The sequence below is a fragment of the Oncorhynchus mykiss genome, unplaced genomic scaffold (genome assembly GCF_013265735.2).
Source record: "Oncorhynchus mykiss isolate Arlee unplaced genomic scaffold, USDA_OmykA_1.1 un_scaffold_191, whole genome shotgun sequence".
Lineage (NCBI taxonomy): Eukaryota > Metazoa > Chordata > Actinopteri > Salmoniformes > Salmonidae > Oncorhynchus > Oncorhynchus mykiss.
Genome location: NW_023493677.1, coordinates 87,884 through 101,208, shown reverse-complemented (window position 1 = coordinate 101,208; position 13,325 = coordinate 87,884). Strand labels below are relative to the sequence as shown.

Below are 13,325 nucleotides of genomic sequence, written 5' to 3'. Positions count from 1 at the left end.
GGTCTGAGGTCTGAGGTCTAAGGTCTGAGGCCTAAGGTCTAAGGTCTAAGGTCTAAGGCCTAAGGTCTATGGTCTGAGGTCTGAGGTCTGAGGTCTAAGGTCTGAGGTCTAAGGTCTAAGGTCTAAGGCCTAAGGCCTAAGGTCTAAGACCTAAGGCCTTACTTGGATCATCGTGCTCTAGCGACTCCTTGTGGCGGGTCGGGCGCCTGCAGGCTGACTTCGGTCGTCATTCGGATGGTGACACATTGGTGCAGCTGGCTCCCGGGTTAAGAGGAGAGCGGCTTGGCGGTTCATGTTTCAGAGGAGGCATGACTCGACCTTCTACTCTCCCGAGCAAGCAATGAGACAAGATCGTAATATCTCAAAATTGGAGAGACCACTTTGATATACTCATTCATTACAGCTGCAGTGCAGATTTTAGGATGTGGAAGTTGGCAAAATGTGCATTTTATGGCTTATAAAGGTGTTGAATAAAGTGTTGACAGGCTGAATAACAACTTAAACATGAAAACATTAGCTCGGTGCTGTATTCGTTGAGTCTTTCTAGTCATGGTTTTAGTTTTTAAATCTCACAGTATCAACTTTGCTGTGAGTTCAAGGCTACATTTTACAGTCAATGGCTTGAGGAAACTGTGCAGACAAGGTGTTCTGAGCTATCTGATTGGCCAATTGATTTCTATCTTCTGACTCATTAAATGGTCAAAAATGGAAACACTTTGCCTTACCGGCGCTAGGGCTGCTGAATCAAGTGCACCCACAGCCAACAGCACTGTAGGTGCACTGCTGAATCAAGTGCACCCACAGCCAACATCACTAGGGCTGCTGAATCAAGTGCACCCACAGCCAACATCACTAGGGATGCTGAATCAAGTGCACCCACAGCCAACAGCACTGTAGGTGCACTGCTGAATCAAGTGCACCTACCGCCAACAGCACTAGGACTGCTGAATCAAGTGCACCCACAGCTAACGGCACTAGGGCTGCTGAATCAAGTGCACCCACAGTCAACATCACTAGGGCTGCTGAATCAAGTGCACCCACAGCCAACATCACTAGGGATGCTGAATCAAGTGCACCCACAATCAACATCACTAGGGCTGCTGAATCAAGTGCACCCACAGCCAACATCACTAGGGCTGCTGAATCAAGTGCACCCACAATCAACATCACTAGGGCTGCTGAATCAAGTGCACCCACAGCCAACATCACTAGGGATGCTGAATCAAGTGCACGCACAGTCAACATCACTAGGGCTGCTGAATCAAGTGCACCCACAGCCAACAGCACAAGGGCTGCTGAATCAAGTGCACCCACAGCCAACATCACTAGGGATGCTGAATCAAGTCCACGCACAGTCAACATCACTAGGGCTGCTGAATCAAGTGCACCCACAGTCAACATCACTAGGGATGTAGAATCAAGTGCACCCACAGCCAACAGTGCCAAACAAATAAAGCCAATATGAATGCAAGGCTTTACAGTTGGGATTTTTACAAAAATGTTTGGTGATCGACTAGGAATGCCTTGGAGAACGGTTGGAGACCACTGGTGTAGAGAATCATTGTACTAAATTAATCTCTAAACTTCTGAGAAATATCTCTTCAATAACCAAAAATATTGTACTTTCACTTGTTTGAAGCTGGTGTACAACCCGAAAGTACAAGATGCAGAAATGAAACTTAAGAATGGGAAGCATAGAAGAAGTGCACATAGAATAGATCTACCGCTTCGTAGATTTGCTTTCAATGAGTCACATATCTATAACTTCTATTTCTATGTGAATTTGGGATCACCCAAAAAGGGACATATTACAAACCTCACGCAGAGACATACAAATGGTATCCGCAAGTTAATCTGACTCTGGGGAATTAGGTAAAGGGAACTCCTGAAGAATCTATTTCATCAAAAGGCATTCCCACCCTGTTGTCTACAAAATCATGGGAAGATTAGATCATCTATGTGACAGGTTGTTTCTCTCCAGGCGTTTCGTCATGGTAACGTGCATGTGGTTTCTCTCCAGGCATGTCGTCATGGGAACGTGCAGCACCTGGAACATCTGCTGTTTTACGGAGCCGACATGAGCTCTCAGAATGCCTCAGGGAACACTGCCCTGCACCTGTGTGGTCTATACAACCAGGTAACACTACACCTGTGTGGTCTATACAACCTGGTAACACTACACCTGTGTGGTCTATACAACCTGGTAACACTACACCTGTGGTCTATACAACCAGGTAATACTACACCTGTGTGGTCTATACAACCAGGTAACACTACACCTGTGTGGTCTATACAACCAGGTAATACTACACCTGTGTGGTCTATACAACCTGGTAACACTACACCTGTGTGGTCTATACAACCAGGTAACACTACACCTGTGTGGTCTATACAACCAGGTAACACTACACCTGTGTGGTCTATACAACCAGGTAACACTACACCTGTGTGGTCTATACAACCAGGTAACACTACACCTGTGTGGTCTATACAACCAGGTAATACTACACCTGTGTGGTCTATACAACCAGGTAACACTACACCTGTGTGGTCTATACAACCAGGTAATACTACACCTGTGTGGTCTATACAACCAGGTAACACTACACCTGTGTGGTCTATACAACCAGGTAACACTACACCTGTGTGGTCTATACAACCTGGTAACACTACACCTGTGTGGTCTATACAACCAGGTAACACTACACCTGTGGTCTATACAACCAGGTAATACTACACCTGTGTGGTCTACACAACCAGGTAACACTACACCTGTGTGGTCTATACAACCAGGTAATACTACACCTGTGTGGTCTATACAACCAGGTAACACTACACCTGTGGTCTATACAACCAGGTAACACTACACCTGTGTGGTCTATACAACCAGGTAACACTACACCTGTGGTCTATACAACCAGGTAATACTACACCTGTGTGGTCTACACAACCAGGTAATACTACACCTGTGTGGTCTATACAACCAGGTAACACTACACCTGTGTGGTCTATACAACCAGGTAAGACTACACCTGTGTGGTCTATACAACCAGGTAACACTACACCTGTGTGGTCTATACAACCAGGTAATACTACACCTGTGTGGTCTATACAACCAGGTAACACTACACCTGTGTGGTCTATACAACCAGGTAACACTACACCTGTGTGGTCTATACAACCAGGTAACACTACACCTGTGTGGTCTATACAACCAGGTAAGCAGGGCTGTTATGTGTGACTGACTGTGATGTTTCCTTTCTCAGGACGGCTGTGCCAGAGTTCTGCTGTTCAGAGGAACAAATAAAGACATTAAGAACTACAACAACCAAACAGCTTTTCAGGTAATGAACTACAACACAGAATGCAGTGTGATTTGGTATAGTTTTAATGCTTGTTTCTGACAATGGTTCACTGTGGATCCAAATAGAAAGATATATGTGTGTGTGTGTGTAGGTGGCCATCATTGCTGGGAATTTTGACCTGGCAGAGATCATTAAGATACATAAGGCCTCAGACGTAGGTGAGTCCATCCTGGACCCTGTGTGTTAATGTCTGTGTTTAACCATGGGGAACCCTAACCCTTCTCTGTGTGTTAATGTCTGTGTTTAACCATGGGGAACCCTAACCCTTCTCTGTGTGTTAATGTCTGTGTTTAACCATGTGGAACCCTAACCCTTCTCTGTGTGTTAATGTCTGTGATTAACCATGTGGATGTGGGGAACCCCAACCCTTCTCTGTGTGTTAATGTCTGAGTTTAACCATGTGGATGTGGGGAACCCTAACCCTTCGCTGTGTGTTAATGTCTGTGTTTAACCATGTGGAACCCTAACCCTTCTCTGTGTGTTAATGTCTGTGATTAACCATGTGGATGTGGGGAACCCAAACCCTTCTCTGTGTGTTAATGTCTGTGTTTAACCATGTGGAACCCTAACCCTTCTCTGTGTGTTAATGTCTGTGATTAACCATGTGGATGTGGGGAACCCAAACCCTTCTCTGTGTGTTAATGTCTGTGTTTAACCATGTGGAACCCTAACCCTTCTCTGTGTGTTAATGTCTGTGATTAACCATGTGGATGTGGGGAACCCAAACCCTTCTCTGTGTGTTAATGTCTGTGTTTAACCATGTGGAACCCTAACCCTTCTCTGTGTGTTAATGTCTGTGATTAACCATGTGGATGTGGGGAACCCAAACCCTTCTCTGTGTGTTAATGTCTGTGTTTAACCATGTGGATGTGGGGAACCCTAACCCTTCTCTGTGTGTTAATGTCTGTGATTAACCATGTGGATGTGGGGAACCCTAACCCTTCTCTGTGTGTTAATGTCTGTGTTTAACCATGTGGAACCCTAACCCTTCTCTGTGTGTTAATGTCTGTGATTAACCATGTGGATGTGGGGAACCCCAACCCTTCTCTGTGTGTTAATGTCTGTGTTTAACCATGTGGAACCCTAACCCTTCTCTGTGTGTTAATGTCTGTGATTAACCATGTGGATGTGGGGAACCCAAACCCTTCTCTGTGTGTTAATGTCTGTGTTTAACCATGTGGATGTGGGGAACCCTAACCCTTCTCTGTGTGTTAATGTCTGTGTTTAACCATGTGGATGTGGGGAACCCTAACCCTTCTCTGTGTGTTAATGTCTGTGTTTAACCATGGGGAACCCAAACCGTTCTCTGTGTGTAAATGTCTGTGTTTAACCATGTGGATGTTGGGAACCCTAACCCTTCTCTGTGTGTTAATGTCTGTGTTTAACCATGTGGATGTGGGGAACCCTAACCCTTCTCTGTGTGTTAATGTCTGTGTTTAACCATGTGGAACCCTAACCCTTCTCTGTGTGTTAATGTCTGTGTTTAACCATGTGGATGTGGGGAACCCTAACCCTTCTCTGTGTGTTAATGTCTGTGATTAACCATGTGGATGTGGGGAACCCTAACCCTTCTCTGTGTGTTAATGTCTGTGTTTAACCATGTGGAACCCTAACCCTTCTCTGTGTGTTAATGTCTGTGTTTAACCATGTGGATGTGGGGAACCCTAACCCTTCTCTGTTTCTCAGTGCCTTTCAGAGAGAGCCCTTCCTATTCCTCAAAGCGCCGACGTCTGGGTGGGGCCAATAATGTTGGTGTGTGTGGCTCATCATCTCCCCGTTATCTGATTCGCTCAGCCAGCGACAACGCTCTGGAAAGCCCCGCCTCTTCTTCCCCCGGCCCCTCCCTCCACAGCCTGGAGAACACAAACACTTCCAACCGGCAGGCAGACACACACAGCCTTCGCAGACAGACACGGCGCCTCAGGTACACACGCAGCTGTCGCAGACAGACACGGCACCTCAGATACACAGACAGCCTTCGCAGACAGACTTGGCGCCTCAGGTGCACAGACAGCCTTTGCAGACAGACACGGCGCCTCAGGTGCACAGACAGCCTTCGCAGACAGACACGGCGACTCAGGTACACAGACAGCATTCGCAGACAGACACGGCGCCTCAGGTACACACGCAGCGGTCACAGACAGACACGGCGCCTCAGATACACACACAGACTTCGCAGACAGACACGTCGCCTCAGGTACACACACAGCCTTCGCAGGCAGACATGGCGCCTCAGGTACACACACAGCCTTCGCAGGCAGACTCGGCGCCTCAGATACACACACAGACACACACAGACCGACCGACAGAGACACACAGACAGACAGACAGACAGACAGACAGACAGACAGACAGACAGACAGAGAGAGAGACAGACAGACAGACAGACAGACAGACAGACAGACAGACAGACAGACAGACAGACAGACCGGCAGACAGACAAACAGGCAGACAGGCAGACAGGCAGACAGACACACAGACACACAGACAAATACACACACACACAGGCAGACAGACAGAGATACACACCTGCCTGCGTGCTTGTGTGTTTATGTCTGTGTGTCCGTGCTTGTGTGTGTATGTCTGTGTGTCCATGCTTATGTGTGTGTATGTCTGTGTGTGCGCGTGCGTGCGTGCACGTGCGTGCGTGTGTATGTCTGTGTTTTCATGTGTGTTTGTATAGCCCGAGTGGCAGGCTACAGAGGGACCCCAGCCCGCCCCCATCTCCCCCCAGCCCAGTGCAGCATGGGAAACGTAGGCTGTACAGCGCCGTGCCGGGGAGGACGTTCATCGCTACCCGCTCTCACACACCGCAGGGCCCCGGAGAGATCAGCCTGCATCGTGGGGAGAGGGTCAAAGGTCAGACACTCCTCTCTCTCCAATCGGCTGTCTTTCCACACTGTCCAATTTGCTGTCTCCTCCTCACTGTCCAATCAGTTGTTAGAGGAACCAGCAGACAGGGACAGGGTTAGAGGAACTAACAGACAGGGAATTAACAGACAGGGTTAGAGGAACTAACAGACAGGGAACTAACAGACAGACAGGATTAGAGGAACCAACAGACAGGGTTAGAGGAACTAACAGACAGGGAACTAACATACAGGGTTAGATGAACCAACAGACAGGGTTAGAGGAACTAACAGACAGGGAACTAACAGACAGGGTTAGAGGTACTAACAGACAGGGTTAGAGGAACTAACAGACAGGGTTAGAGGAACAAAAATACAGGGAACTAACAAACAGGGTTAGAGGTACTAACAGATAGGGAACCAACAGACAGGGTTAGTGGAACCAACAGACAGGGTTAGGGGAACCAACAGACAGGGTTAGAGGTACTAACGGAAAGGGAACTAACAGACGGTTAGAGGAACTAACAGACAGGGTTAGAGGAACTAACAGACAGGGTTAGAGGTACTAACAGAAAGGGAACTAACAGACGGTTAGAGGAACTAACAGACAGGGTTAGAGGAACTAACAGACAGGGTTAGAGGTACTAACAGACAGGGTTAGAGGTACTAACAGACAGGGAACTAACAGACAGGGTTAGAGGAACTAACAGACAGGGAACTAACAGACAGGGTTAGAGGTACTAACAGATAGGGAACTAACAGACTGGGTTAGTGGAACCAACAGACAGGGTTAGAGGTACTAACGGAAAGGGAACTAACAGACGGTTAGAGGAACTAACAGACAGGGTTAGAGGTACTAACAGACAGGGTTAGAGGTACTAACAGACAGGGAACTAACAGACAGGGTTAGAGGAACTAACAGACAGGGAACTAACAGACAGGGTTAGAGGAACTAACAGACAGGTTTAGAGGTACTAACAGACAGGGTTAGAGGTACTAACAGACAGGGAACTAACAGACAGGGTTAGAGGTACTAATAGACAGGGTTAGAGGAACTAACAGACAGGGTTAGAGGAACTAACAGACAGGGAACTAACAGACAGGGTTAGAGGAACTAACAGACGGGGTTAGAAGAACTAACAGACAGGGTTAGAGGTACTAACAGACAGGGTTAGAGGTACTAACAGACAGGGTTAGAGGTACTAACAGACAGGGAACTAACAGACAGGGTTAGAGGTACTAACAGACAGGGTTAGAGGTACTAACAGACAGGGAAGTAACAGACAGGATTAGAGGTACTAACAGACAGGTTTAGAGGAACCAACAGACAGGGAACTAACAGACAGGGTTAGAGGTACTAACAGACAGGGTTAGAGGAACTAACAGACAGGGAACTAACAGACAGGGAACTAACAGACAGGGAACTAACAGACAGGGTTAGAGGAACTAACAGACAGGGAACTAACAGACAGGGAACTAACAGACAGGGAACTAACAGACAGGGTTAGAGGAACTTACAGACAGGGTTAGAGGTGCTAACAGACAGGGAACTAACAGACAGGGTTAGAGGTGCTAACAGACAGGGAACTAACAGACAGGGTTAGAGGTGCTAACAGACAGGGAACCAACAGACAGGGTTAGATGTGCTAACAGACAGGGAACTAACAGACAGGGTTAGAGGAACTAACAGACAGGGAACTAACAGACAGGGTTAGAGGAACTAACAGACAGGGTTAGAGGAACCAACAGACAGGGTTAGAGGAACTAACATACAGGGAACTAACAGACAGGGTTAGAGGAACTAACAGACAGGGAACTAACAGACATGGTTAGAGGAACTAACAGACAGGGTTAGAGGTACTAACAGACATGGTTAGAGGAACTAACAGACAGGGTTAGACGAACCAACAGGCAGGGAACTAACAGACAGGGTTAGAGGAACCAACAGACAGGGTTAGAGGAACCTACAGACAGGGAAATAACAGACAGGGTTGGAGGAACCAACATTCCTATATTAATATGTAAAATTGTTCCAGTACTGAGTATAGGAGAAGGGGGGAATGCAATAGTTTATACAGTATAGTATTATGCATGTATTCCTATGTTAATATATTCTATTGTTACAGTGCTGAGTATAGGAGAAGGAGGGTTCTGGGAGGGTTCAGTTAAAGGACGGACCGGATGGTTTCCTGCTGACTGTGTTGAAGAGGTCCAGATGAGACAGTACGACCCACGCCTAGGTAACACACAAACGTTTTCTTCTTTCCTCGTGGGGACCTAAAAGTGATTTACTTCCAAAATCCTAACCCCAAACCCTAACCCTAAATATAACCCTAATTCTAACCCTGGTCCTAATTGTACCCCTATCCCTAAACCTAACCCCAAAGCAATTTTCCTCACGGGGATTTGGGAAATGTCCCCACGAGGGAGAGTTTTCCTTGTTTTACTATCCTTGTGTGGGAATTTTGGGGATTTAAAGTCCCCACAAGGACAGGAGAACCAACCCTCACACACATCATACTGTGTGTTCTGCTTAGCCTACTGCAGGTCCTCTAACCCACATTCTCCCTCTAATGGAAGAGGAGGACATGTTTCAGAGAATGAGGACATGTCTCTTGACTGAAGTGTGTGTGATTTGTGTGCGTGTGTGCTTGCGTGCATGTGCGTTGGCTGGTGTATGTAGAAACGCGAGAGGATCGCACCAAGAGGCTTTTCAGACATTACACCGTGGGTTCCTATGACAACTACACTTCCTACAGGTAGCTAATGTGCACATGCACACACACACACACACACACACACACACACACACACACACACACACACACACACACACACACACACACACACACACACACACACACACACACACACACACACACACACATTATAAGTCCGCTTCTATTGTATAACTGATCCTTGCCCTCTGACCCCAGTGATTATGTCATCGAGGAGAAGAGTTCTGTGCTACAGAAGAGAGACAGTGAAGGATTTGGCTTCGTCCTCCGTGGAGCTAAAGGTAAAGAGGGTTGGAATGTACCTAGGGTTAGGAGAATGTATCTAGGGTTAGGAGAATGTATCTAGGGTTAGGAGAATGTACCTAGGGTTAGGAGAATGTACCTAGGGTTAGGAGAATGTACCTAGGGTTAGGAGAATGTACCTAGGGTTAGGAGAATGTATCTAGGGTTAGGAGAATGTACCTAGGGTTAGGAGAATGTATCTAGGGTTAGGAGAATGTACCTAGGGTTAGGAGAATTTATCTAGGGTTAGGAGAATGTATCTAGGTTAGGAGAATGTATCTAGGTTATGAGAATGTATCTAGGGTTATGAGAATGTGTCTAGGGTTAGGAGAATGTACCTAGGGTTAGGAGAATGTACCTAGGGTTAGGAGAATGTACCTAGGGTTATGAGAATGTACCTAGGGTTATGAGAATGTATCTAGGGTTAGGAGAATGTATCTACGGTTAGGAGAATGTATCTAGGGTTAGGGTTAGGAGAAAGTATCTAGGTTAGGAGAATGTACCTAGGGTTATGAGAATGTATCTAGGGTTAGGAGAATGTATCTACGGTTAGGAGAATGTATCTAGGGTTAGGGTTAGGAGAAAGTATCTAGGTTAGGAGAATGTATCTGGGGTTAGGAGAATGTACCTAGGGTTAGGAGAATGTAACTACGGTTAGGAGAATGTATCTAGGGCTAGGAGAAAGTATCTAGGTTAGGAGAATGTATCTAGGGTTAGGAGAATGTACCTAGGGTTAGGAGAATGTACCTAGAGTTAGGAGAATGTACCTAGGGTTATGAGAATGTACCTAGGGTTAGGAGAATGTACCTAGGATTATGAGAATGTACCTAGGGTTATGAGAATGTATCTACGGTTAGGAGAATGTATCTAGGGTTAGGGTTAGGAGAAAGTATCTAGGTTAGGAGAATGTATCTGGGGTTAGGAGAATGTACCTAGGGTTAGGAGAATGTACCTAGGGTTATGAGAATGTACCTAGGGTTATGAGAATGTATCTAGGGTTAGGAGAATGTATCTACGGTTAGGAGAATGTATCTAGGGTTAGGGTTAGGAGAAAGTATCTAGGTTAGGAGAATGTATCTGGGGTTAGGAGAATGTACCTAGGGTTAGGAGAATGTACCTAGGGTTAGAAGAATGTAACTAGGGTTATGAGAATGTACCTAGGGTTAGGAGAATGTAACTACGGTTAGGAGAATGTATCTAGGGCAAGGAGAAAGTATCTAGGTTAGGAGAATGTATCTAGGGTTAGGAGAATGTACCTAGGGTTAGGAGAATGTACCTAGAGTTAGGAGAATGTACCTAGGGTTATGAGAATGTACCTAGGGTTAGGAGAATGTACCTAGGGTTATGAGAATGTACCTAGGGTTATGAGAATGTACCTAGGGTTATGAGAATGTATCTAGGGTTAGGAGAATGTATCTACGGTTAGGAGAATGTATCTAGGGTTAGGGTTAGGAGAAAGTATCTAGGTTAGGAGAATGTATCTGGGGTTAGGAGAATGTACCTAGGGTTAGGAGAATGTACCTAGGGTTAGAAGAATGTACCTAGGGTTATGAGAATGTACCTAGGGTTAGGAGAATGTAACTACGGTTAGGAGAATGTATCTAGGGCTAGGAGAAAGTATCTAGGTTAGGAGAATGTATCTAGGGTTAGGAGAATGTACCTAGGGTTAGGAGAATGTAACTAGAGTTAGGAGAATGTACCTAGGGTTATGAGAATGTATCTAGGGTTAGGAGAATGTATCTACGGTTAGGAGAATGTATCTAGGGTTAGGGTTAGGAGAAAGTATCTAGGTTAGGAGAATGTATCTGGGGTTAGGAGAATGTACCTAGGGTTAGGAGAATGTACCTAGGGTTATGAGAATGTACCTAGGGTTATGAGAATGTACCTAGGGTTATGAGAATGTATCTAGGGTTAGGAGAATGTATCTACGGTTAGGAGAATGTATCTAGGGTTAGGGTTAGGAGAAAGTATCTAGGTTAGGAGAATGTATCTGGGGTTAGGATAATGTACCTAGGGTTAGGAGAATGTACCTAGGGTTAGAAGAATGTACCTAGGGTTATGAGAATGTACCTAGGGTTAGGAGAATGTAACTACGGTTAGGAGAATGTATCTAGGGCTAGGAGAAAGTATCTAGGTTAGGAGAATGTATCTAGGGTTAGGAGAATGTACCTAGGGTTAGGAGAATGTACCTAGAGTTAGGAGAATGTACCTAGGGTTATGAGAATGTACCTAGGGTTAGGAGAATGTACCTAGGGTTATGAGAATGTACCTAGGGTTATGAGAATGTATCTAGGGTTAGGAGAATGTATCTACGGTTAGGAGAATGTATCTAGGGTTAGGGTTAGGAGAAAGTATCTAGGTTAGGAGAATGTATCTGGGGTTAGGAGAATGTACCTAGGGTTAGGAGAATGTACCTAGGGTTAGAAGAATGTACCTAGGGTTATGAGAATGTACCTAGTGTTAGGAGAATGTAACTACGGTTAGGAGAATGTATCTAGGGCTAGGAGAAAGTATCTAGGTTAGGCGAATGTATCTAGGGTTAGGAGAATGTACCTAGGGTTAGGAGAATGTAACTAGAGTTAGGAGAATGTACCTAGGGTTATGAGAATGTACCTAGGGTTAGGAGAATGTACCTAGGGTTAGGAGAATGTATCTAGGTTAGGAGAATGTATCTAGGTTATGAGAATATATCTAGGGTTATGAGAATGTGTCTAGGGTTAGGAGAATGTACCTAGGGTTAGGAGAATGTACCTAGGGTTAGGAGAATGTACCTAGGGTTATGAGAATGTACCTAGGGTTATGAGAATGTATCTAGGGTTAGGAGAATGTATCTACGGTTAGGAGAATGTATCTAGGGTTAGGGTTAGGAGAAAGTATCTAGGTTAGGAGAATGTACCTAGGGTTATGAGAATGTATCTAGGGTTAGGAGAATGTATCTACGGTTAGGAGAATGTATCTAGGGTTAGGGTTAGGAGAAAGTATCTAGGTTAGGAGAATGTATCTGGGGTTAGGAGAATGTACCTAGGGTTAGGAGAATGTAACTACGGTTAGGAGAATGTATCTAGGGCTAGGAGAAAGTATCTAGGTTAGGAGAATGTATCTAGGGTTAGGAGAATGTACCTAGGGTTAGGAGAATGTACCTAGAGTTAGGAGAATGTACCTAGGGTTATGAGAATGTACCTAGGGTTAGGAGAATGTACCTAGGATTATGAGAATGTACCTAGGGTTATGAGAATGTATCTACGGTTAGGAGAATGTATCTAGGGTTAGGGTTAGGAGAAAGTATCTAGGTTAGGAGAATGTATCTGGGGTCAGGAGAATGTACCTAGGGTTAGGAGAATGTACCTAGGGTTATGAGAATGTACCTAGGGTTATGAGAATGTATCTAGGGTTAGGAGAATGTATCTACGGTTAGGAGAATGTATCTAGGGTTAGGGTTAGGAGAAAGTATCTAGGTTAGGAGAATGTATCTGGGGTTAGGAGAATGTACCTAGGGTTAGGAGAATGTACCTAGGGTTAGAAGAATGTAACTAGGGTTATGAGAATGTACCTAGGGTTAGGAGAATGTAACTACGGTTAGGAGAATGTATCTAGGGCAAGGAGAAAGTATCTAGGTTAGGAGAATGTATCTAGGGTTAGGAGAATGTACCTAGGGTTAGGAGAATGTACCTAGAGTTAGGAGAATGTACCTAGGGTTATGAGAATGTACCTAGGGTTAGGAGAATGTACCTAGGGTTATGAGAATGTACCTAGGGTTATGAGAATGTACCTAGGGTTATGAGAATGTATCTAGGGTTAGGAGAATGTATCTACGGTTAGGAGAATGTATCTAGGGTTAGGGTTAGGAGAAAGTATCTAGGTTAGGAGAATGTATCTGGGGTTAGGAGAATGTACCTAGGGTTAGGAGAATGTACCTAGGGTTAGAAGAATGTACCTAGGGTTATGAGAATGTACCTAGGGTTAGGAGAATGTAACTACGGTTAGGAGAATGTATCTAGGGCTAGGAGAAAGTATCTAGGTTAGGAGAATGTATCTAGGGTTAGGAGAATGTACCTAGGGTTAGGAGAATGTAACTAGAGTTAGGAGAATGT

General features: G+C 45.2%; 1 protein-coding gene across 4 annotated transcripts in view; it reads left to right on the top strand.

The window, feature by feature from the left end:
• LOC110515076 (SH3 and multiple ankyrin repeat domains protein 3) overlaps nt 1-13,325 on the top strand; it is a 119,422-nt gene that overhangs the window by 55,594 nt on the left and 50,503 nt on the right. For all 4 annotated transcript variants that reach the window (XM_036972729.1, XM_036972728.1, XM_036972731.1 and 1 more), the window contains exons 8-15: nt 2,021-2,137; nt 3,267-3,344; nt 3,457-3,523; nt 5,052-5,289; nt 6,049-6,224; nt 8,341-8,454; nt 8,898-8,973; nt 9,151-9,233. In XM_036972729.1, the coding sequence (XP_036828624.1) occupies nt 2,021-2,137; nt 3,267-3,344; nt 3,457-3,523; nt 5,052-5,289; nt 6,049-6,224; nt 8,341-8,454; nt 8,898-8,973; nt 9,151-9,233 (949 nt within the window). The remainder of the gene's footprint in view (nt 1-2,020; nt 2,138-3,266; nt 3,345-3,456; nt 3,524-5,051; nt 5,290-6,048; nt 6,225-8,340; nt 8,455-8,897; nt 8,974-9,150; nt 9,234-13,325) is intronic.